A 26,562-nucleotide genomic window follows, 5' to 3' on the forward strand; every position below is an offset into this window, starting at 1 on the left:
GAGACAGATTAGAAGACACTGGAATGACTCAATTTCTTGAGATGGATAGGAAACTGGATTTTGGAAGACATGATAGCTAAGAAAAGCCAAACGCCCCTCTTTATGACCTTGTTCTCATTGGCGCAGTGTGTATAACTGGGCTAGTGAAAGGAACAAATTGCTATTAAGCAGATCCTATATGCAGTCTCTGATGGGTGGAGTCGGCTTCCTGGTGCCAGTACTGTAAAAGCAATCCCTAAGTGCGACCTTTAAGATTTGAAATCTGCTCATCAGGGCGAGTGCTGAGTGAGAGCCCTTGTCCATTATGAACCAGCTCATGACGATACAGCATGTCGCCCTTACATTATTTAACTGGCGCCGTCAGTTATTTGGCAGTCTTTTCCCTTTTTTTGTTTATATGCTAGTTTATGTTTCAAGGTCACTTTTGCTGTGCTACAGTAGTTAGTTAGGTAAATGAATGAGCCTGAAATATAAATGTAAATCCCTCCACATTTACTTATCTTCCTTATTCAGGGAGAATCTGAAGTGGCAACTGTCTAATTACAGTAAAACAGACCACCGCAGCCGGGCTTCACTTTAAAATCAGTATCCTTGCTGCTGTGACAGCCAAACCACACTGAAGACAGTAATTGGCTGAGGGAGAATTTATGTCAGCAGTTTAGCTGACCTTATGTGCCATCTTCTATTTCTGGATATATTTCTGTTAGTAACAATAAAACCTAGCCATGACCTGACTTAAACTAGTTACTGCTATTGGTCCTTGTTATGCAGAATAAGCTGTAGCACAACCGGATCAGTGGCTGGAGGGGAATTCAGCCAACATCGAAATGAGTGAACGATTCTTGAGTTTCTCTTAAAAAAAGCACAAAGCACATATGAATAATTTAAGTGTTATTTATTCTGAGCAAAGAATAAAGACTGCTAAAATAAAAATGTTTTAATTAATTTATCAAATAAGTCATTCTACACCTTAAAAAAAAAAAAAAAAAGTCCCATATCATCAAAATCTACTTTTTCCATGTCAACCTAAATACGTGTCCCTCGTTTGTCCACAGACCCCCAAACTATGAGAAAAAAAACATCCTCTATTTTTTTCTCCTGCAGTAAATGTGTGCGCAAACATGCTGTTTGAATTTGGCTCCATTCTTCACATCAACGTTGGATCTGTTTAGCATAGGACCTCCCCACACCAAAATCTGTGTGTATGTTGTACTGTAATCAGTGAGCCACACCTATCTCCACATTTGGATTCAGCTTTGTAGCAGCTAGCTGCTGCCCCCCCGGAGGCTTCTGAGAAGTTGGCCAATCAGAAGAAGAGACAGGAGCTAAGACAGAGTGTTCAGACAGAGGGTGAATAGAGATGCTGAAGCAATAGACAGTGAGAAAAATAATGTGTTTTAAACATTAAAGCATGTACACATGTTCTAGTAGACACCCCCAAATAATGAGTATGAACCTGAAAATGAGCATAACATGGGACCTTGAAAGTGCCCAGGGGGACGTTCAGAGAAAATCGCAGATGCAGATAAAGAAAATTGGTGTTTGGTCATTTAAAATAACTTGTGTGTGTGCGCAGATATTTACATGTGCAACAAATGGTTATACAGAAAAACAACTGTGATTCAGACCAGCAGCTGTTACAAGTCATTTACACGAAAGGCTCATAGCTATCGGATTTTACCAATTTCCTCTGATAAATACCTGCATTTCTTTTTAAAGATAAAAACCACAAAATTCCAGGCCCCTTTATACTGCCACAAACACTGAAGACAACAGTAGAGAAGCTTTAGAATGAACTTACAGTACCTGTTGGTATTTGTCAGCTTGTAACTAATTTTATATTACATATTTCATTATATTACATGCAGAGCCTCGCTGTACTTAAACCATAATAACATTTAAGGTTAGCTGTAAGTCTTAAAAATGCATGCTATTCAATAAAAAAAAACTACTTAAAAATACCAAACCATTAATTTAGTAAATACGTTAAAACATTAAAACACATTAAAAAATTAATTTGATCCAAAATAGGTCCTAAAAAACAGAAAATTAAGTTACATTGAAGAGCTCCTACATCATCAAGTACGACAAAGTTTCTAAAGTTTGATGTTTTGTTAAAGGGTTAAGTATCAGTACGACTTATTGAATCAATCTGGGTTCTTATCAAATCCTGGTTTTGTTGTTTTTGGCAAGAATAGCAGCTAAAATATGTAAAGAACACCTTTTCTACCAAACATTAAAATAGAAATTTATTAGAATATATATTCTTCAACCTGTCATGAACAAGTTATACGTCAACCTTTTAAATCTGACTTGAGCCAGATGTTCTGGTATTAGGTGATTCTAGCGCACTGTGACTAGAGACAACAGAAGTCCTGCACTGATACTGCACTAATACTTCCTCCCTTCGTGAAATGGTTTTGTTTAGTTGCACTTTTGTACATAAGTGCACTTCATTAACTAAAGAAACTTCACCCCATTTAGTATCTCATATTTATAAGATCCATAGCTCATGGTGGGTGGGACTCAATACCTCAAAATGATCTTAAATCTTAACATTTTGTGCTGCAGATCTCAAACATCATTGGTGTCAGTATTTAAACAACAAAGTAAAAATTAAATGGCTCATCAGCCTACTCAGGCATCCTAAATTGTTGCTAATATCCAGGCACAAACACATAAATCAGTGTTATGACTAGGTGCTGATGTGAGCTGTAAAATTACACTAAGACAAAGTTCAAGGAAAGATTTAGAGGCAATCCCATTTGCTCAAACAGCGTGCACCTTTTTTAAATAACCTGACTACCACAACCTAAAACATCCATTTCTAGAGCTACAATGATGAGAATAAGATCCGTACATTCATAAATGAGATCTTAATCTCATTATGAGATACTAAGTCATAATGAAACATGGAAGTGATAATCACACAATAAGGACTCAGTTTTTTTTCCTTTAGTGAATGTAATTTACTTCCATACTTTTAAGCATGCCCGCCAGTGATGAACACAGTGTGCACCAGGTCCTAACCTCCTGACAAGATTCAATAAGAGAAATCAAAAAGCACAAATCCCAAAGAATCCATGGTTCCTATTAATTTGAAACAGGCTCCAAATCAGAACCATTGACACCCAAACCCTTTTGTTATAAAATAAAATCTTTTGCAACAGTAATTTTGAAGTTACAGTTACGTGATGTGTTGTCTATGTAGTGAGCCGCTTTCACTGAATAAGGCATAAATCAAAGTGCAACAAAAACTGTAGATTTTTTTTTCCCCCCATCCTTCCCCCCCCCCCCCTCAATGGAGGTGGTGGCTCAAAATATATAAGCTCTATATGAGAAGCTGTTTCAGGGTTACAAGACCCCACAATCTCAGCAACATAGTCTAATCTGGATGTTTCGAAATACCAAATCCTTTGTGAGGTAGTTTGATGTTTTGACTGAAATATTATACATCAATATATTCAGGCTGTCGAAATGATAAATTACCTCTGAACACCTTCAATTCTCTTAAATTCTTTTGAAGGTATTTACAACCTGAAGGAATGATTTTGTTTTTATCATAATTATATTACTATATTGCACTAAATGGCTGGACTTGATGAAGTGTGAGTGAGTAACTGCCACTAGTCGTGTGTGTCAGATACGACAGGACACTGTAGGGGAGTACCACAAGTCCTTACAGCTTCATAATGCTTAAAACATTTGATGAGACTTAAAATGGACACCATATCCAAAAAGGAGCAAATCAACGATCAAAAACATGAAAATGGTTTCTAAATGGCCGTCAGTCAGTTTGCTTCATCACTGGACCATGTAGGAGGTGAATGTCTCTTCATGTTTGAGTCCGTTACGGGCGATGATTTGCTCGATGGCGATGTAGGTTCCTGTGACGAACCCAATCAAACCAACCAGGCTGATGGCGACGTTCTTGATGGTCACCAGGGGCGACAGGCCCTCTGTGTGAAAGGCTAAAATCTGAAGGATGGGAGGAAAGATCAGAGCCAGGAAACTGCTGCTGACCGAGCCGACCAATGAGATGACAAGGTCCAGCTCAGGTATGAGGATGGCGAGGGCACCTGGAGGAGGACAAACGCAGAGACAGGATGAGGGAGAGCTTTGTAACATTTTGGTTAACAGACCTCGTCTTGAGCATTTCTCATAGCAAATATTTTCAAATCCGAATCCTTCTATGTGCTTTTATAGAGAGCCAAATTCCCACCAAGGGACCTTACTTTGGAAAAGATATGTACGGTAGTCATTGGCAAGAGACAGCTAATTACACTTTAGACGGTTGAAGGAGCGGTGTTGTAGCTGGAGCTTGTCTGAATCCCAGTAACACCGGATGCAGCGACGCTTCAACGAATCGCCCCACCCCTAGTGATGTCATGACTTTTTCTCTCAATGACTGAAGCTAAAGTGAAAGAGCTTCCACGTGTAGATGATGTGATAAAAAGGACAGAGTTGTTGGATTAAACAAATCAGGTGAGAAACATTTCTGCGTGGAACATAGCTAAGTTACCTAGCTAGCAGCAACCAAGCAATGAACGTTAGCTTAGCATTACGGCATTAACATGTTGGTGACATTGTGTGAGACCAGAGATGTAGTTCAGTGAATGGTTTTCACACAAAACTAAATTTAACTTTACAGTTTTACGACAAACCGTCAACTTTCTTCTCAGACAAAATTATCTTTTAAGTTGACAAACAGGATCAAAAAATAAGTTGTCTCTCACCGTTGACTACCGTACATATTTTTCCCGAAAAAAGGTCCCATGGGCCGAAAGCAGAAGCGAGAGACTTAGGCTCTCTATAATGTTCATTCCTGGTTCTATTTTCTTAGACCAAGTCAAGTGCAAGACCAGTTCCCCACATTACATGACACAATAAAATGTGTAATGAAATGTGTCAAAAAAAACGAGATCATAGGTTCTTCTCAAACTGATCTGAAAGATCCACATTCCCATTAAAACACTCACATACAAACACTAAGAGCTGAAATCAACGTAAGCATCTTTATTCAACACTCCTTTTCCAAGCTTACCATTGTGGGGAGGGGCGACAGTCGTTAACAGTAACACATATTTATTAAGGGTTATTGGTTGCATTTGAAGCAATACGTTTTACATTTAATCAAAGTTAGGATGTTAACAAATAAAATCAGACAATGCAAAAGCAATTCATTGATATTCCCAAAGTTATGGTCTTGAAATAAGACAGAGACCGAGACAAGACAGAGTACAAATGCGCTGGAGTCTGAGACAAGACTATCAAAAAGTGGTCTTTAGACCAGTCTCAAGACCAAGACCGGCTACCTGGGACCTATAGATTTTTCTCAATTTGGTGATCAAATTGAAAGAAATCCATAGTAAAGATCAATTAATTTTTTTATTTTTTTTAAAATTCTCATCTCTCTGGCAAAGACCATCTTTTCTGATTTTACTTAGCCATACTGTTACACAAAAATGATCATGCGTAATTAGAAGAGCTAGATGAGGAAGTGACTGCCTTGCAGAAGAGAGAAGGGACAGTTTCTTAATTTTCATCTACTCCGCTGCACAGGTCTGGTAGGAAAATCTAATCTACAGTAGATAACAGGTCAGAAAAGGTTTGACACGAAGGAAAAGAGGGATAGATGAGAAATGAGGTGAAGCATGCCAGGGAATAAAGGGAGCGTGAAGGAGGAGGAGAAAAAGAGATGGATGAGGTCAAAAAGATGACATAGTAATGGGAAAGGGGGGGAGAGAAAATTGAGAAGGAGAGGGCAGAGATCCCACTTTGAGAAAATAAACCAGTGATTGTGGAGATTGTTTTTTCACCACGCTGCTATGTTCATCAGGGACCTGAGGCCCCTTCACCAGTTGTCGTGGAGATGGGTACAAACAGCGAGCTGCCGCCGTGCCTTGACAAAGCAAGGGCTCGCTGTGTCGCTGGTTGAATCGTCACAACCAACGTGTGTGTGCGTGTGTTTCCATTCCTGCTGACACACTCCACTGGGAAGCTTTAAATCAAAATGGGCACGATTGTTACACGCATGGACACACCAGGAAAGAGGCTTGCTTGATTTGCTACTCACACACACACACACACACACACACACACACCTCTCTGTCTGTCTGTAAGCATCTTCTCAGGAGTAAGTGGAGACAACAAGTCGGGGGTTCTTGTTCTCTCTGTACGGACGCCCATTACCAGCAGCTGATAAAAAGACTCTTTGAACAATAATCAATTGCTCACAAAGTCTGTCAAATTAACCTATGGGGCAACGGCAAGGTCAAGCTTTCATGTGACAAGTACCGTGAAAGCACCTCGCAGCCACACGCTCGCAGGGAGTAAATCTGTCACTTCTAGGAAAAGACCCTCGCCGTTGAAGGGTGCTCTTCAAACTACATTTGAAGCTTTCTGAGCCGTCAAACAAGGCAGGCGTGACGACGGAGGAGGGTGACGGGGTGGGGGTTGGGGGGGCAGTGCGTATCTAGAATACGCTGAGCCTTCATAGTATATAAACCGCAAAGCTGTAGCTAAAAGTCAGGCTGCTGTCCCCTGAGACAGATGCAGAACGCGGATCATCAGGCAGCTTCAAAGGGCTGAGGAGGGAACGCTCGGAGCACACTAATTTGGCCGTGCAACATCCGATCTTACAGAAACAAAGAAAACGCTCCACTTTCCTCCTGTCAGCCTTCTGGGGCTCTGGTGTGCCGGAGAGCACTCTGAACAGTGCGACACCCCCTCAGAGAATGACGAAGACATTAGAGAAGGAGAAAATGTGTCGATTGTGGCTTTTGATGCTGGGTAAGGTCAGGAGCATTTGACAGTTCCAAGCTGAATAAGGGACATTATCGTTAACAGTAACACATTTTTATTAAGGGTTATTGGTTGCATTTGAAGCAATATGTTTTACATCCAATCAAAGGATTGGCATTAGGCATTAGGATGTTAAATAAATCAGACAATGCAAAAGCAATTTATTGATATTCCCAAAGTTATGGTCTTGACTTTTTGCATTACTCACTGCATTATTTTAAACTGCTCCGCTGTCAGAAAATTGTTGAAAATGACTGTTGTCTTGTTGTTTTTGTTTTGTCTTGTGTGACTTTTGATGAATGAGAGCGGTCAGCGCTAATCTCACAGAGTGCATTTCCTGTGACTACTTTTGCCAGTAAAAAATGCTTTTAATGTGAAGCTGCAGCGGCAGGAATAGAACATTTTTTCACAGCTTACACTGCATCATAAACCACCTCTGCACAAAGCTATAGCCAACAGTAGGGGTTGCTCTGAGGTGTCCTACTGTCTCATTAATTTGCCTCGCCTCCATTGGCTGATCTGCTACTCAGTGGACTGCAGCTCATTTAAGATGGAGGGGGCCCAGGCAACAGCAAGTGAACAGTAAATGTCTGAATATGCTAATGTTAATTAGCTGGGGGGGGGGCTTTGCTGACATTCCAGAGGAAAAAAAAAAAAAAAAAAAAAGCTTTAACTGTGCAAAAAATACAGCCAGTAAAAGAAATAGGTCACATTAATGAGTAAGTAAATGACCATTCCTTAGCTCTGCCTGCTTTCGGTCAAGGGTGAGCAAGAACTTGGACTTTAGTAGATTAAACCTAAATGTTTCTCCAGACCGGCAAAGTTCAAGGTTTTCCTGAGGATATTATCATCTTAGTTAATTACTAATGGCCCTAACAATATTTATTAAATGTATGCCATTTGCTGTGTGAAATACCCCCTCTGCTCTTATTCCCTGTATTTTAAAAAAAAGTACATTTTTAACAATGTCAAGTTGGTATTCATTTCAAGCTAGACAGCCAACCTCTGTTACAAAGCAATGCAGGAAACCCTGAAGATATTGAAGATGCCTCTCACCTACATGTAGTGCCGACCAGTGGTATGTTATGCTTTTGAACTGTGTTTATTTAATTTTAACATAGACAAGAGACTCAGAACACCACCATCACTAAAATTGAAGTGTAAGTTTACCATCTAAACATACATTTCCTGTTGAGTATTGACATGAATGAGTGGTCTGAACACAGCCTAATACTACGACCTTTTGTAGGAAAGATGGACTTCAATATGGCATGAACTGTAGTTGCAAACTTAATGCTACCCAACCCACCCAGCTGAGAAACAATGTTGATCTACATTACCATGCTCTGAAAGTATACAGGGCCTATTTCAGGGGGAAAAAGAGCAGATTGACTTTGCTTTAAGATATTTTAGCAGTTTTGCAGATGTGATTATTCCATCTTGTGTAAATTCTTTAATGGTGTTGCTGCGTGTCTCTTACAAATGATTTAGGCCACTAAACTGCAGAAAGTGCTCGATAGGGAAAACTGGCAACACTCCTTGAACATGCGATGGTTCAGTGTTTTGTTCTGTTGTTGAGACACCATCTTTCCTGATCATAGGAGCCTGCATGTTTCAAACACAGGGCAGTCTGTTGTCAATCCACCTCATCAATGACAAATTTACAAACCATGATGTTGCAAAGAGGAAGACAAAGACATCAGGCTTTTAAATATGTATGACGATTTCTCTCTGACAGTCTCGTCATTTCAACCGCCATGATCTCTCACAATAATTAACTTGACTCTCTTACCTTCCCTCCTCTTCGCGCTCCATTTTTCCACCTCTGGCGTGCCTCCCTCTCTCCCAAAATGTCATCGCTGTGTTAAGTTAGCAATCAGCAGTTTTATGGGAATTTAAAAAAACCTTCTCTAATAATAAGTATGTTTTTTGTACTTTGCTGTTACAGAAGAAAGTGAAGTGTTCTTTGTATATACCTCAAGCCAATATGAGTCATCGTGGCTCCAGCACACAATAATTTTCTGCATTTTCACATGACTAAAAAACATCATAGGTGGGCCTAAGGAGGGGGTACATCTAGGGGAGCTTGTAGAAAAGTACAACCGTTTTCTTGCTCTGCAATTACAAAGGGGGGTGGATGTTCTAACTACCTTCTAGATCCTCAATAAATGGCTAGAATTTCTTAGGAAATTAATTAGATAAATTCATCCCTCGGGATACGTTCAGAGCAGCCAAAGCCTTTGGCCAAGTGGATACAGGATACACTCAAAGTTACCAATTCAATTTGTAGTGGCTCATGGTTGTTTGAAATTACAAAAATACAAGGTAACAGAAGCTGTCATTACAACTGTCATCTGTCATCCCTATGAGCGTTCGTAAGATTTATTTAGTCATGAGGTGACAGTCTGCTGGAATGTAATGATTAATTTATTTAATTTTTAAATAACCTTTATTTACCAGGGAAGCATCAATGACATCAACGATTTATTTTAGTCAGTATAAACGCTCAGGTAAAAAGAAGGGACAGACAGAAAATATATCAAAATGATAAATCAATTTGATATCCATTTGTGTATTTTTTAAAAAGCGGCAAGATCTTCAAGTAGTAGCAGTAAAAGTCATGTCTTTTCCACATGGCTCAACATGTGTAGTTGTGCGGGTGACGAAAGAGAAAGCTCCGTTTTTAAAAGTCTGTCTATGTTCAGCTCTCAGTACTATTGTATTTACTAACTGAATCTCTGTGGTTCACACTTTAGTTTCACTGCTACTTCCACATGTCTTTCCAGTTGCTGTTTACTGATCGCTTTCCAGCCATGTTTGCGCTATATTTCAGCAGTGTTCATTGAGAGGCACAGCCCCTCTCCTTCCGGTGGACCACCATGGGATCTTAGTTCAGAAAAATATGTACAGCAAAAGAACAATAATTGTTTTATATGAACTGTTCCATGTGTTACACATACTATGTGACATAACATATGAAGACAAATTTGCTATGGTGAGCTGTTTGACGAAGAGCTAAAGACTACATGCTCTACAGCTCCAACATATTATCAAGGTAAACAACACCTTTTTCCACGCTGTGCTGTCCTATGGAAAACAATTTGCACCACTGCCAGTATGGGCTGAATGGTGACGATTGCTCACGAGTATCCCTGACATTTTAAAAATGCCATCTTCAGCAGTAGTACCTCTAGCAAGCTGCTCTAGCTCAAGAGTTCAGGCTTTCACCCTATTGCTCAAACACTACATGACTTGCAAAAAGCATCCAGGCGTCTTGTTAATGACTGGCAGTGACATTCCTGAATTATTCTTGAACCTACACCCTATAATTACTATTAAGTACAACAGAGTGAAATGTTTGACTCTGAAGAACCCAGGCGTCCAAAACACACCTCAGTGTTGATCTTAAATCAGAGAGATTTAGCCTTTACAGTATCCTATATGTGAGCAGGGTAATAAGAGCAGTGTACTGTGTTAACATGTATTTCAAAGCAGTCCAATTACAAGTGCTTCAGGGTGGAATTACAAATGATGCAGAGGACTGCAGTGATAAATGAGTAGGTAATTGAGTGAAAAGATAATTAGAGTGAGATTCAACAGAGTGAAGGAAGTGGTCTTAAATCTGGCGCCTGAGTGATTTGCAGGAACCTCTGTCCACCTGTAAACGCGCAGGTGGATCCAGAGTATAACTGGATCAAAGTGGCCTGCGGACAGACATGTCCTGGTTTCTCTGTAGTGTCCGTGGGTTTTTGGAGTTTCAGTGGACCCAAAGATTGCTATGGACCTGAGTACAGACTAGCTACAGAGAGTAGATTAAGTGTACTTCTGTTTATTCTCTTTTCAGAATAATTGTAACTCAATTATTTGCTCAACCCCTCAGCCTGTTTTTATTTTCCATTCAACTCTTTTAACCCTGATTGTACACTGCACTGTAAATTTTATTATTTTTTAATGTGTATTTTTTGTATTTCCTCATGTTGCTTTTAAACTTTTTTATATTTCCCTGTTGCTTTTATGTTTTATGTAAAGCACTTTGAATTACCTTGTTGTTGAAATGCGCTATACAAATAAACTTGCCTTGTTCTGTAGCAAAGACGGCACTTGTTGGAAAATGATTGCTCAAAACTGTATGGCTGTAAGGGACTGTATGATAAAAAAAAGGATATTTGCAGACTGTTTAGAGCATGGTTTCATGAATAAATCCATATCAATCTCTTCTGAAACTATACTTGAAATAATTGACGTGCATTTTAAGGCAAATGTAAAGACATGAAGGCGATTTAAATACCCTCTCACTCCAAAGCAAAAGCTTTTATATTTTCACTCTCCAGACTCTCACACCTAGAGGACTGAATTAAGAATATGAGATCACACATTTTCTCCACAATACAAAAATGTGGGTGTTTAAAGACGTCCACTTATTTATATATATCCACATACAGGTGGTACTGTGCAAAAATGTGGTTTTAGATTATATTTATAAATTAACAAAAAGCCAAGTGAGTGAACCGAAGAAAAATCTAAAAAACATTTGGTGTTCCCACCCTTTGCCTTCAAAACACTATCCGTTCTACTACACTTGCACGTAGTGTCTGAAGGAACTCTGCCAGCAGGTTGGCCAAAACATCTTGGAGTACTACCCAGTTCTTCTGTGGATTTAAGCAGCCTGAGCTGTTTTTCTATCATACACCTGACGATATGCCTGGTCTGGCTTTCATAGAAGTTCTTAGCATATATAAAACCTCTTCAAGCCCACTGGGTCACCTGCTTGAGCTAGTTCTAAGCTTCTTAGATTGTGTATACAAATAAAAACATTTAAACTCGTTTCGTTCATTTTCTTTTTGGTCCAAAAAGAGAAAATACCCAGCGAGCAGCAGCTGTGTGGACGAAAATGCCTTGTTGCCTTGTCGCCTTGTCACAGAAGAATGGGCAGACTGGTTCGAGATGACAGAAAGGCAACAGTAACTCAAACAGCCACTCGTTACAACCAAGGTATGCAGAATGCCATCTCTGAATGCACAACACCTTGAAGAAGATGGGCTACAGCAGCAGAAGACCACACCAGGTGCCACTCCAGACAGCTAAGAACAGGAACTCCATACTACTTAGTTTTCATTTTAAAACAGAGACCTTTTGCTAAGTTTGCACCTCCCGTCCAGACTAAAATGGAAAAAACAAAGACCTAAAACGGAAAGTTTGAAAACGCTGCCGACCCCGTTTTTCGTTTTAAAACTCCGGGTAGCGTTTTAGTGCAGCGGGGCAAAAACAGAGGACTTTAGAAACGATGACGCAGACATTCACGTCTGGCTCTCCGATTGGGTCTCGCAAAGCAGAAACACGATGCTACTGACAGAGTTTTATGTCTTGACTATGCGACGACTTCCAGTTTTCAATGTTTTCTTGCTTGTATTGTTGTCTTTGCACTTGTTAAAGCACTTTGTAACTTGTTTTTGAAAAGTGCTCTACAAATAAAGATTATTATTATTAATCATCATCATCATCATCATCACCCCCCGTATTACATTCAGTAACAGTCCCAGCTCGATATTGGTCTATGCAAAATAAAATCTGGTGCGTTTTTTGGTCTGTTGTACTCGCCAAATCTTCTGTAACTACGGAATAGACCATCTGCTTCATATTTACACAGATACGCCCAGTGTACATGAATGGCCACTAGATATGCGTTTTCAGTGGTTTAAATATAGACGGAGATCAACTCTGATACACAGCTAAAACGCTGGTGTAGACGGATATCGCATTTGTTTTAAATCTGTTTTTAAACAAAAATGGAGTATTGTAGATGGGGCCTGAGGCTACAATTGACACAGGCTCACCAAAATTTGACAATGAAAGATTGGAAAAACGTTGCCTGGTCTGATAAGTCTTCATTTCAGCTGTGACATTCAGATGGTGGGGTCAGAATTTGGCCTTAACAACATGAAAGCATGGATCCATACTGCCTTGTATCAACGGTTCAGTCTATATATTGTTATTTCTATAATGTAAAGTGGTGCTGGAAATGAACATGTCTCATGACAATCCCAAGAGGAATGGATGAAAATAAATAAAATCACACACGTCATAAAACATGTACTTCTGCTGGTTTGGCAGGAAGACACGATAAATAGAAACAGTAAAAAGGGCAGAAATCACATCAGTGATACAACAAAAAGGTTAAAAAAGGCATATTTCGATACAACGTAAAACCACAAAACTATATATTCTGGTACCGCACAATGATGAGCTGTCATTCTTTCTTTGTGGTGCATTGTACAACAGCTAAATGTCACCAAGAGACCTTTCTAGCCTGCCATGTCATTTGTTAGAAATTTAACATTTCATTGTGCGATACCTGCGAGACGCCAAAAAATGAAATAGCCAGACACAAAAGACATACTGGAGTCATTCATTAGACAACACCACTAAAAGTCTAAAGCCCATCTAGTTGTCCCTGGAGGCTGCCACGTTCATGACTGCCTCCCTAAACTTGAAAGTGTTTCACTGAACGAACAAGAGGAAAAAGCAATGGGGACATTAAAATCAGAAGCTTGCTTCACACGACAAACTTCCTTACACATCTTGTGTGCAAAGTCAACTTGATGACCGGTGTGCTAGAGAAAAGGACAGCATACAACGTTATGATTCACTTAAAGGGACCATCAATATCTGCAGTAGATTTTATGCAAATCAGGTAACTTGATGTTGAGATACATTGTCATTTAGTGTTGGTTAAATGGAAATTAGTTGTTAGGCACATGGTCAGGAGGTCACTGAAATCATAAAGAGCCTTCCTCTGGGAACTATATAATGGTTACCCAAGCATGGTACAGATGGACAGACTGACCATCCAGTTATCACCATCCTTAGGCCCCATCTCTGGGCATATTAAACACCAAAATCAGATTTGAATAGTTCAACTACAACAATTAAACTCTTTAATTGGATAATTTCCTTTGTGTGATAAAAGTATAGGTAAACATAAGCAGCAAAGGGAAATTGAGAAAAAAAAAACCATTAAAATATAAATTTTAAAAGGGTGAAATAGAAAATTAAACAGGATAAAATACATTTTAAAGAGCTAAATATGAAATAGAAACACGGTAAAACAGGACAGTAAAAGTCACAGTGCATTGCACGGCATCAATCCACAGCCTTACATTTGATCTAATTAAAGATAGTGGTTAAAAAGTCAAGTATATTGTAATTATAATAGTCAATTATTGTTAAATATAATTATGACCCAAATTTTCAGGTGAACCAAACTCTCAGTGAAATTCCAATATCAAGAACAATACTTTCTATACAAAAAGCATTTTCATGCCTCAAGTGTGTTTAGAAATGTCTAGATGCCTTGCAATCAATATCAACAACTGAAGTTTGTGCCAACAAAGTGGACACATTGTCAAAAGACCTTCAATTTTCTTTCCACTTTAAGAAGTTCAAGAAAAACCTATTCTGAAGCCTCTTTCTCTGAACAACAAACAAATTAAGTTGTAAGCACCTCTGTGAATACTACCGTGAAAATGATGACAAAAGACCCCTGCACTGCGGGCAAAGAAGCTCCCGGTGGACACTTAACTTTATCTCCTCACCAAAGTCTGAGGATAAACAAGCAATAGGATCAGAGAGAGACTGTTGTTCTTTTCCTGGCTTGACATCACACTGACCCGTCTATATTTAAGAGCCCTCAGATGCTACTCCCAGGTTTTGAGGGGGCCTGAAAGCGCAAGGAAGACTTTAACAACGACAGCACTTTTACAGAGTGTCGACTCGTACGTCCTGTTCTGGAACATAACTTTTTGTCCCGTTTTGTGTCGAAAAAGACAATCTGCAGAAAGGAGTTTGACACTGACAAAGTTCTTACAGGTTACTTATACAAGTCCTGGTTGTCATTGCTTAACCAGGATGAAAACCAGATAAGAATCAGTCATCGTCACAGTGGGACAGTCGTCCTGTTTGACATTCTGCGGACTCTCCTGCGAACAGAGCTGCACCGCAGTGTCTAAAAAGTTACATCCTGCTGCAAATGCGCAAACTTGAAAAATCAAAAGTTCTATCATGTCAGGATACTAAGCTACACACAGCATGCTCATATTATCCAACTCAGCTAGTCTGCTGGCTTTATACCAAAGGATAAAAGAGGCAAAGATCAGTGATTTAAGTTTAAGAGTTAAGTTGTTTTTTTTCCCCCCTCTGGACAGAAAACTTACTTTCTGATGTAGGGAAGTTGTTATATTTATTCCTTGTGCTTTAATTTCTTGATTCATGTGTGAATATCCTGTATAAAATCTAAATAAGAGGGTATCATATTTCTCCACAGTGTTAAGCTGTCTGATAAGCCCTCAAACTCCTGGATCTGTTCAGACCATCTGTCTGCATTTCATCCAGGAATGCTGAAGCAACACGACCTCGTCAATGCAGTAATTTGTGTTTTTTCATGCAATGCTTTTTTTCCCTACTTGAAGGCCTAGTTAGGCGTGAACTCTTGGCTTGTGGGTGGCTTAATGCAGAATAGAGATAAACAATAAGAGTATGGACAGAGGAGAACAACAACAGAACAGTCAGTGGATCAGTGGGATGTCCTATCAAAAAGAAAACAACTGAGACTGCCCATGGGGTAGCTTGATATGCAGACTGGATCAAATGTGATTTATAACAGATTTATGCCACTGATGATTATGTTTAATAAAAATTAAAGAACATAAATATGTTTTAAATACATGAGTTGCCTCAATGGGCTGAAATACAGTACAAGAATATGCCATGCTCCAATCTAAGGGTAAACCCTTAAGGACCTTTTAGGATCTAAGAATTAGCACAGGCAAGAATATGTCGAGCAACCCTGCTCTAGACACGGAGAGTGAGAAAACATAATGACAAAAACTATGAGGGAGGGAAGGCTGATGACAGAAAGAAGGCAGAGGAGCAGTGGAAGTGAGGGAAGATTGAGTTGGAGGGCGAGGCTGACCTTCCCCGCTCAGCAGGAGGTCCATGCAAAAGACAGAAATCCTCAGGCTGACCTGTCTGCTCGCAGTCCGGCTACTCTGGCTGTGCTTCTTTTAGCTCGGCTGACAGGACAGAGGTTGTCATTCAAAGATAAGGCTAGTTTAAAAACATGACTTGTACTTTCAGACACATTTGCGTATATTTTATAATATGTGCTGTGACACTGACAAAGGCTGGTGAAGAGATGTGTAGTGTGTCATTGTTTACGCCACACAGGGTACCTTTAGGGGAGTTTGTATACACTTTGTGGCCAAAAGTATGTAGACACCAATGTCCTATTGTTTTTTTTGTTTTGTTTTTTCAGAATTTGGGCGTCAATGTAGGGAAAACTTACTGCTATATGACTCCACTAGTTGCAAATATAAGTTGGACTTGCAAAATAGCCCTACTTCTCACTTCAACAATTACCTAAGTAAACACTTTCCTAGAGGGTTTATGATCGCAATCACTAGTTTCATGTCTTCTTCAATTCGGCATGAGCTTCATTTAGTCTAATTTAAAAGGAAAATGGACAATAAAGCTGGGTCTGCTTTAGGACCATCTTGTGATTGACAAGTCGCTAACATGAACAACCTGTTAATCAGGATAGAGGCAAGTCGCATCCACTGCACTGTGTAAATTTGACCAGCGCTCTTCAAAAAGACTCATTATGAGTCAGCTGTTAATTTTTCCCGGCAAGTATAATTTGTTTTAAGTCTCACAAGCCAAAATTAGAATCCCAGTTTACATCCCAGTTAATGTGAATGACAGATGCACCTTGCTAACCAAGCTAGTTAGCGCCACTTTCTCATCCGAAATTGTCACTTCCGGTCACGTCTGGTTCCGAAAATACAAGATGTCGACGCCAAAGTACCCAGGTTCCAAGATCTGGTAGAAAGCCTACCCAGAATAGTTGAGGGTGTAACATCAGCATGTTTTTTTTGTCCATGGAGTCCACATACTTCTAGCAATGCATTTTAATGTATATTTGATTCTAATTATGTTAATTGAAATCAACAGTGTTTACTTATTATTTAAAAGTAAAAAAATAAAAGCACAGGTTTTTTGTTTTTTATTTTCAGATAAATGTGGAGTGAAACATATCAGTTCAACTGCTTTTCTCTTCATTAATGCTTTTTAGTTTTTACTGTGGTGGCTTTCCAAATGTGCTTTCTAAAATAGACCTTTAGACCTATAGTAGGTTAACCACATCACTCCACATCTGATCTTTGATTCACTGCTTCTAACAGATACAAGGTCATTCAGATGAGCTGAAACAGGCGCATAAAGCAAAGGCCAAACAACAGAGGTGAATTAGCTCCACAAGACAAAAAGGTGAACGTGCACACATCCCGTTTCTGAAAGGGTAAAAATATGACAGCACTACAGTCCAGCAACATGCACCGTGCATTCCCAGCGGCACACCACCTTTGTGCCTCAGTGCTCAAGGATGAAGTACAAAAAAAATAAAAAATACAATAAATAATAAACCCCCAAAAGGAAGAAGAGAAGGCTCACGAGACATCCTCACGTCCTCTCTTGTTCCCGTCAACAGCTTAACAACACACGCTAGCTGCTCAGCTCAAGCCTGTGGCAAAGTGACTCATACTTTCAAAGCAAATATGAAATGACCAGTGCAGCCAATATAGCTGCAGTACAGGCAAGAAATACATTTCTTTGCTTCACGGCTTGCTTCTCTGCATAGGTGACTATGACTTATGTATTTAAAGCGCCATTAAAGAGGGGTGTGATGGCCACAGTCACAGTTCACACTCTCACCTCATTAGTTTGTTTCCTACACAGGTTCATTTCATTTGTAGTCAACCACCCAAACTACTAACATCACACCGTTTACTTGATTTGGAATGTGTTCATTTACCTTTCATTGTTTATATGACTTGCACAGATTTTAACACTGTAGGGTCACACTGGCAATTATCTGTTATATTAATCATTTAGTTTAAGTTTAGTTAAAACCCCCAGTTTTCACCTAAAAACACCTTGTGTCCTCTTTTCCTCACTGCTTGGTCCCAAGTAGGTATTATGAAAAGCAAAAATTGTCCAGACTTGTAATGGATTTACCATTAGTGGTGTTATTATGTAGAGATTTGCAGTGTGATTACAGCATCTTTCAAATTACTCTGACGACAGTTTTTGCAGAAACATTATCTATTGGTGGTGAAAATTGGTGCAGCCTATGTGTTGCTAACAACCAATTCATCTGTGTCCTCAGTTCAGACCCGAGGGGTGGAGGAGTAGGCTGATGGAGGCGGGGTTTGATATGAATTGCTTTCTGCTAGTCTCTTTTGATACCACTGGGAGTTGCAAAGCCAGAAGTTTTCAAAACACATCTGATTAACGCCATATGTGTATGTATAAGTCAAACGACTCTCTGTAATGTGAAAGCGTTGCTAGAATTGGAATCCATCAGAGAATCATTACCTCAGGTATTGCTTTGCTTAGCTGGTTGATCTGGTTAAGTTCTTCCAGCTTTGGGTCAAGGGAGTCAAATATTAACTTTTTATCTCCATTAAAAGGATTTTCAGTTTTTGTGTTTTGAGAATTATCTAACTCAGCATCCTCCCTCATCTCTACAGAGCGTTTTAATGTCTCATTGTTCTGGGTTTATACGGGCAAACTTTTGGTTCTGTCTCAGCATCATTTCCAGTACGCAAGTGTATGCCCTCATGTTATTGATTACAACTTGATAGATTGATATAGCTTAACGAGGCTCATTCTGTGACATTGTTTTACAAATCTACCATCTGCCACTATTGGTCAAGAATCACTTCATGCAGCTTTACCAGAGGGTTCAGCATTAACAATATTTGTGCCCATTTAGAGATTTCTTAACTGATCTGCTTGGCTAAGGCAATAAGCTTCTTCACCCCTCAGCCAATCTCTGGTAAATTAGAATAGAGTCCTCACTTCAAAAGAAATCTTCCTGCATTGAAATGAACTGACCTTTCGAGCTGGGGCACAAGTCAAAGCACAGCTCAGCAGAAAGAGAGAGTGTTTGCTCAGGGCCTTCCTCTCTTTTAACTCTTATCTGATTGAGCTCAAACTGAAACCAATAACGGGGAAAGACGAGGACTTGTTGTAGCACTGTTGTAGGTTTACTAAAAAAAAAGTCTCTGGATATTCATTTGTAGTGTCTATGTGATGCCGTTTCATCTTAATATTTACTTTCTGAAGAGTGATACACCTGCTCTGTGTAAGGCATTTCAATAGTTTATTTCTTTGTACACCTTTAGCCTCTCTTTCGCTGCACTCTCAGATAACCTTGCAAAGCAGACCAAGAGAAGCAAACTCACATCACTAAAAACGCGGCAGCAGTAGTGTAACAAAGACAAGCTTCCCCCTCTGGACAGCCAAAGACCGATATCTGTTCTCGATTCAAAGACTGAGACCCTCAGATGTATCCTCTTTAAGATTTACTCTACACATAGCAGATGGCGCTACAATCTCATCTTGAATTCCGTATCAAAACCAAAAGTAATCTCCTTCTTGCAGATGCACATATAGGAGCAACATGATTCCTCCTTTAGTCCCCTGTCCCTTGCCTCCTTCATTCAAGCAAGCGTCAGTGGGAGCAGGTCTTTTCTTGTTGCTGCACTGTGTCCATTCACAACACACACACCTAACTTGCAAATGACCTGCAGACATGAAGTGGCATATGTATGCATGTCTTCCCTTTATTAGCTTATCAACATGTTGGTGCTGAAACCCAGAGAGCGTGGCAAATGTTCTCTGCATAATATCTCTACAAGCTCCAATCACAGTTAATAAAGGAAATGAAGATCCTGGGGCTCACAAGTGCTCCGGTCCTGTAACTCAATAAGTTTGCTATGATTTGAAGTTTTATTCCACGTGAAATGAAGTGAGGAGGGAATGGCAATGAACTGAGGAGGGACAATTCTTGTTAGGAAAAAATACTTACATATTTTCCCCAATTATAATATTTTCTCTCAAGTATTATTATACTAACTGCAGTCACAAACCTAGTATTGAATAGCATTAGTGATCTCTCTGCTGCACCGATACGCGCTGCTTAAGATGTACATCGGTGCCTCTGCCGTGCATCTTATTCTGTGTTCAATTTCCCTCACGTACTGTATCTTCGCCATAATATAAAAGATCTTAAGCACTGCCTGGTGCTGAGAAACCACAAAGTGTATCAAACTCAAATTGAGATTATTTATGAATATTATGAATGATCTCCCTTTCAGACTGATTTAAATTGGTCTTAACATCCATCATTTCATGGAGGCTTTTATGCAAAGCACTTAATATCACCGCAAGTGCACAGAACACATAACACCCAACACCTACCCATTACATGAAACGTATTAAATGCATGAATAAACATCATTTATTTTACAAAAATGTGCCTGTGAAAGGAGCTAATTCAAGTTTGATAATAACTCTTTACTGGCTGTTTTGTCGTGCTTTGGAGAGGACACTGTACAGACGGCTAATCTAGACCTATTATGCTTTTCCACATTTTATGACTTATCTACAATGTTGGATGTTCATGTTAAACTTGGCCAAAGCTTCAAATAATGAGGTTAAAGTATTTAAAAGAAATCCCTGTGAGCAAAATCCTCAGATTTCCTCCTGTTCTGAACACTGTTTTGAACTGCTTTACCCGTTCTACGACACACTGAGCCGGTATTCCGTATATGGTCATTTGCTCCCACAGCAACGCTCAGCATTTGCTTAGTCTGTCTGTACCCCTCAACGACACCACCACCCTGGTAACATGCTTCAGGTCTTGGCCAATCAGAAGACAGTGGGCTTTGAGGGGGGGGGCCTTAATGGCCTTAAAGGCCTACATGAAGAGACGGTATAAGACAGAATTATTATTTTTTAAACTTTGAATCATGCAAAGCTGCTATGAAAGGAGTCACAGAACTACAATATAGGACTGGAAAAGCAGTATAATAGGTCTCCTTTAACAGAAATGGAAATTGTGGCCTTTGACCCCCTAAAAATACTCATGTCTTATAATTTTACTAGTTAACTAAAAAGTCACCAACTACATCTCAAAAGTGTCGTCATTTTGTCTTATTTTTCGTCAGCTTTATCAGGATATGCCTTGGACTGGATCGGTCATTCCTCAAGACAGTAAGAGTGCAATGAGACCTCTCTATAGCCAGAGGAGTAGGGAAGACGGGCCATAAACCCAAGCATGCCAAGCTTTCTTCAGATCCGTGTACTCTGACAAAGCCAAGATTTGCAGACCCACTCCGGTTCGCCAGGTCAACATAACTTTATTCACTAGGAAATAAAATCATCTTTTTCAAGTTGTTTGACCCGAGTGGAGAGATCATTCAGGTTGTCCTCATTTGCTCCACACACTGTTCCAGTGAAACATGTTCTACCAATGTAGATAAGAAGCCCTCAAGTGCCATCTTCAATTTGAAATACATTTCTGCATGTTTGGTTATTTTTATAAAAAGATGCATCCACTGGTGGGTACTTAAGAGATAAAGAGGAGAAACCGACCGTACACCTTTTCTGTGGTGAAAAAAAACAGATGTTTCCTGGTAATTAAAGACTAACGTGTAGTATAAGAAAATATGTTTCCGTTTCAAAGTATACATAGTTATTCACAGTATAAGCAGTTGCGCAGTTAGTAAAAAAACAAAGACAGAAAAAGAACTGAACAGACCATAACGCACTCTTATTTCAGTGCAGTACTCACTGATTAATAAAGGGTTTGAACATCAGAACCCTGGCAGCATTAATGTAGACACAACACAACAACCTCAATGTGTCTCAGCACTGAGGAAACACGTGACAATAAAAAATTGGAGTTAAAAGGATTGGCAGTCCTGGCTTAACGGGAATCAATAAAAAACTGAAGCACTATTGCTGCTATAAATAGCCAAGCAGAACTATTACAAGGATTTGTTTGCTGCTGCTTGAAACTGGGGGAGGAACGAGAACGGAGGGGAAATGTAAGTGTTTGTTAACAAGACACATGCCTGTTAAGGTACTGGGTTACAATTCCAGTCACGTGTGACTTGCTCTGTCACAAAGGCAGAGTTCATACAGCTTTTTAAGAGTAAAATTCAAGCAGTTTTCAAGCACTTTTAAAAAAGGAACCCACACCCATCACATCTAAATTAATACGATAAATGTGATCGCAAAAAATAAAGTTAACAGAATTAATTTATACCCACAGCTATGAACTGTCACTTCATTTTACCAGCGGTCTATATTAACTTCGACTGTATGTTTTGATAATAATTATTTAATCCTTGCTTAATTTCCAGAGTAACGAATCAACAGGACTTATGTAGAGCATCAACAGGAATGTCATTATATACACACTAAAAATCTTACTTTAAACATATCTAAAATGTCATTAAAATAAATATCTTAATATTCCTGACATCAAAATACTGAGTGAAATTTAGAATGATTGAAGAACACAGACAGTATGACAAAAATATGGTGTTTTTTGAAAATTAAACCATGTAAACCTGTTCTGGTACAACCCCTAAATAAGATTTTGAACCTGAAAATGAGCATAATACCACCTCTTTAATAATATAATGTACACAGAGCAGTGGATACAAGTCGCCTCTATCCTGATTGACACATCGCCATGGTAGCGATATGTCAATCACAAGGTGGTCCCGCCCTAAAGCATGCGCTGCTTTCTGGTCCATTTCCCCCTAAATGGGACCATAACTTACTAAATGTTCATCATGCTGTGTTGAAGAAGATTTCAAACTAGCGACTGAGACCATACGTTCATTATGAAAGTGTTTATTGAGCTCAGTTGAGAAGTAGGATCAATTTGCCATTATTTGTAACGGAACTGGACTTCTTTTTGCAACCAGCGGACTCGCCCCCTGCTGGCCGTTAGAGGGAATGCAGGTTTAAGTTCCGTCTATATGGTTTTGCTTTTTTAGACCCAGAGGTTACCACTTGATTGAGATTAGAGAAACGACATTTGACAACCACTTGTCACGTCACTACAACACAGAATTGGACAACGTTGCGAAGCAACTGCAAGATATTGAGTTTCTAATGCAATTTTTTTTGTTGTCGTTACTTTTTACCGGCCCTGGGCCACCGTTATTGTCGAGCCCTGCACATACACACTCACTTGTTGATATACACGCATGCAAAGACTCAAAACAGCACATACCCAGAAACACATATAGAAGGTGGCCAAAAAAGCAGGAGCATCTTAAAATAAGAACCATGCAGAAAATAACTGAACAGGTTTTTAATGCTGGTACTTTGTTTTTCAGACTCTCACACACAAACAGGAAAGAAATGAGCAGTCCGTGTACCCTCAAAGAATGCACACATGAGCATCCACACTTCATGTAACTGCTGGCTGAATGTTACAGAATGAGGTTGGGGATATCGATCAATCAATCAATCTCAATGAAGAGCAGTGTTTCCTCCCATCCCATTACGGTCTATGTGACAGCAGTAGTCAATTGTGCTGGTCTCACACTGGCTGTTCAGATGTTTATATTTTTAATGATTGACTGTATACATTTAATTTAGATGACAGAAATAACCTTCAGAAGCCCCATTTAACCGCTAATACAATATCTACAATAAATGTAGAGAAATCGAATAATACACACTTGGCTTGCATTTATTGTTACTATTGCTACTCAAGAAAAAAAAATATCAGGGGTCTTATAGAGGTTTCATACAACCAGCTTTAAATACACCAAGGGCATTAATAGAGCGTAAAGACACACAATGGTTCTCAACGAATCTCAGAGGGAAAAAACAGAAAACGGCAGCAATAGAGCAGCTTTTACAAACTGAAAGCAGATAATTAAAAATCACACGCCAGTGATTAATTCCGCTGCGAACCAACTCTGCCGAAGAAATGTATTTCCACCACAGGAACTTTCCTTGGGGACTAAGAACCTTTTGAGGGATTTATCATGCATTTGAACCAGGGACAAATGCATGACAGATCAAAACACAGACAACTTCAAATTGTGTACCGCTTAATCCCAAGTTGAGGAGGGTGCAACTAGTATCGATATTAGAACAATCGATGGACATTTTTTGATGATTATGAATGTTAAAATCAAATTCAAGAAACAGAGAGGCAGAGGCAGTTGAATATGCAAAGTTCGTGAAGTAAAATTAAGTATTTGCTCACTGATAATTTATAAAAAACTACACTGGAATATTAGCCAAGCTGGCTAAACTGGCACATCTACAGACAAGGAAATCAGCTGAAATTACTGTTACTGAGGACAAAGACACGTCTTTCAACAGACTCTTGCTAACTTTCACAGCTAACCAACGATTCAACCTTCTGAGTAGGGCTGAACGATTTTGGAAAATAATCCAATATTGATTTCTTTTTTTTTTTTTTTTCCCCCAATATTGCGATTTAATACCAACACATTATTAGATAGACAGAACATACACTGTTCTTTCTTGTGGGTCAGGCCTGTGTTATCATGAATTAGATAGAAATGCTATTATGAGCAATGGTGGAGGAGATATCAAATTATAAGCGATCAATATAAAACCAACAGTTCGTCCTTATCTATTAATGCGTCCTTATCTCAGTTCAAATCTCCTAGGAGTCCATCTTTCTGTATCCCAGTAAGCAAACAAGAAATACTCAGTTTGAGGTTCAATTCAAAAGTGTCACCTCTCGTGTTTAATAGACAAGCTTAGTAATTCTCCAAAAAAAGAAAAAATGATTGGGTCAGACATTTTTCTACTTTCCTGCTGTGTTAATCGTCTCACTACACCTAAGATTGATCCTGTGACCACTTGTGGGGGGTCCTGACCCCAGGCTGGGAACCACCAGCATTATTGTTGGGACTAGTTTACACTTACATGTGAAGATGACCAAGACGGTGCGGAGCAACAGGTCGACAGCTCTCTCCCACCTCGCTGACACGCGAGCCAATACCGGTGGTATGAGAATCTCTGCTGGAACATAGAACTGCAGGGCGAACGTGATGAAAATACCAAAAGAGTACAGCAGCTTCACAGCCTGGTATGTCCTGGAAACAGTGATTGAGAAGAGGGTAAATTGACAGAGGAAGAAAAAGCGACAGAAATGTGAAAACAAAACCAAATCACCCTAAATTAGGTGTAATAAAGTTACAGCCAATTAACAATCATATTGAAATTCTTTTAGTGCACTGAAATGCAGCTAATCAAAACCTTTCATAAAATACAAACGAGCATCAACCTCAATTTTCAAGATCCATCAATAAACATATTAAAAGATGAAGACGAATCAATTAGCAGTCATTGTAAAACAAACTGCAAACAGTGACTATAACTTCTGCTCCTTTTTTTTTTTTTTTTTTTTTATATAAACGGAGATGCTGGTAATTATAGTCTTTGCGTTTTCAACCTCATTGAACAGCCAATCTTTTCCACTAATTAGCTGCATCAGTTTGAATCACAGGAGGGATTTCAAAAGTCTTCAATTGGATTTGTTTGCTTATTACTTGTTACTATCGTCATTGCAGCAGGAGTATTTGGGTTTTAGTACCTTTTTTAAAACCTAAAAAAGAAAATGCTGCAAGGGAGTTGTCAGTAAATTTAATTTGCTAACCTACATTTTATGCGATGTCTGGAGATTTGTGATTAGCTCACTGTCAGGAAGGACACTAGTAATAATCCGAGATGTTTGAATAGCCTTGTCTCGGTTTATGAAAAGTGTTATATTTATTGTTCTGAACACCTGGGGCAGGGGAGGCCTTTCCTGCCAAAAATTCTCAGGAAGTCAAAGAACTGTTTGCTGAGAATTGGGAGTTTGCATGGGCAGTGACAACCCATCACGGCTGAACAATAAAAGAAAACATCCACCTATACAAATTCACATCCTTTCTGTTAACCTTCTAGAGCACCCAAAGGACAAACCTTATCTGCTGGACCCGTTAATTCCCCCATTCCTCATAGTCTCTATATGCATGTAGTAAAAGATTAATAACTAAAGTGTGCTCTTCAAGACAAAACCTTGAGATTAGGTAATAAAGCAACCCCTGCTCTTTAATATTTTACTTGATTAAATTACCACACACACAAAGTCCGACTTCTCATCATCTGTCGATTTGAGAAAACCACGTTTTACAGGGGTCGTAAATGCAACTGCGGCTGCCAGGTCGCATGTTAGTGACGTTTGCTAGAGCTAAGGAAGCGTCTTGCCGGCCAGTGATCGGAGGTGTCTGGTAGGAAATTGGATTCTCGTGTAATTTTATAATTATTAATAGAGGCGTACAGTCGGGTTGGATTAACGGTAAAGCGTCGGCACAAATTCGCACGTGGACCCGTTTCTTTACTGGAGCTTCCGATGACTGACAGGCAAACTGACTGACTCTTTATTCACATGCGTTTCTCGCACTGCAAGTACCATTTCCTTTAGAGATTTAGAAGTGATTGAGTGCAACGATTTTGGGTTGAACTGAGTTACTTTGATCTGATGATTCTTTGTTGTGAAAAAAGCTGAACTAAACAAAGTATAACTATCCTAAAATGATTTAATGTGTGGGATTTTATTCAGGTTTTCCTAAATCATGTCATATTTTCTCTTGAGGGTGTATATACTGCCTTGTTCATTATTTGTGGGTGGGAATAACTCTGATGACTTGTGAGGTTAACCCTGGCTGGCGCCCAATTAACAATTAAATATCTAAGTTGTTGTAAAACCGCCACATCGTATAAACACGTACATTAGAGTAGTACAGTCACAATGGTTTTACTGGGTTTTGATACTTTACACTCCTTTTCATTTCTGTCAGACAA

At 39.3% G+C, this 26,562-nt stretch overlaps 1 protein-coding gene across 2 annotated transcripts in view; it reads right to left on the reverse strand.

The window, feature by feature from the left end:
• Window positions 1–879: 879 nt before the first annotated feature.
• The window catches only part of slc36a1 (solute carrier family 36 member 1), a 47,714-nt gene continuing 22,031 nt past the window's right edge, over window positions 880–26,562 (reverse strand). For both annotated transcript variants that reach the window (XM_038700382.1, XM_038700383.1), the window contains exons 11-12: window positions 24,640–24,809; window positions 880–4,079 (exon numbers count right to left, since the gene is read on the reverse strand). In XM_038700382.1, coding sequence (XP_038556310.1) covers window positions 3,805–4,079; window positions 24,640–24,809 — 445 coding nt within the window. In that variant the 3' untranslated portion in view covers window positions 880–3,804. The remainder of the gene's footprint in view (window positions 4,080–24,639; window positions 24,810–26,562) is intronic.

The sequence above is a fragment of the Micropterus salmoides genome, unplaced genomic scaffold (assembly GCF_014851395.1).
Source record: "Micropterus salmoides isolate LMB-PRFRI ecotype aquatic unplaced genomic scaffold, ASM1485139v1 Ms_hic_scaffold_5, whole genome shotgun sequence".
In the NCBI taxonomy this organism is placed as follows: domain Eukaryota; kingdom Metazoa; phylum Chordata; class Actinopteri; order Centrarchiformes; family Centrarchidae; genus Micropterus; species Micropterus salmoides.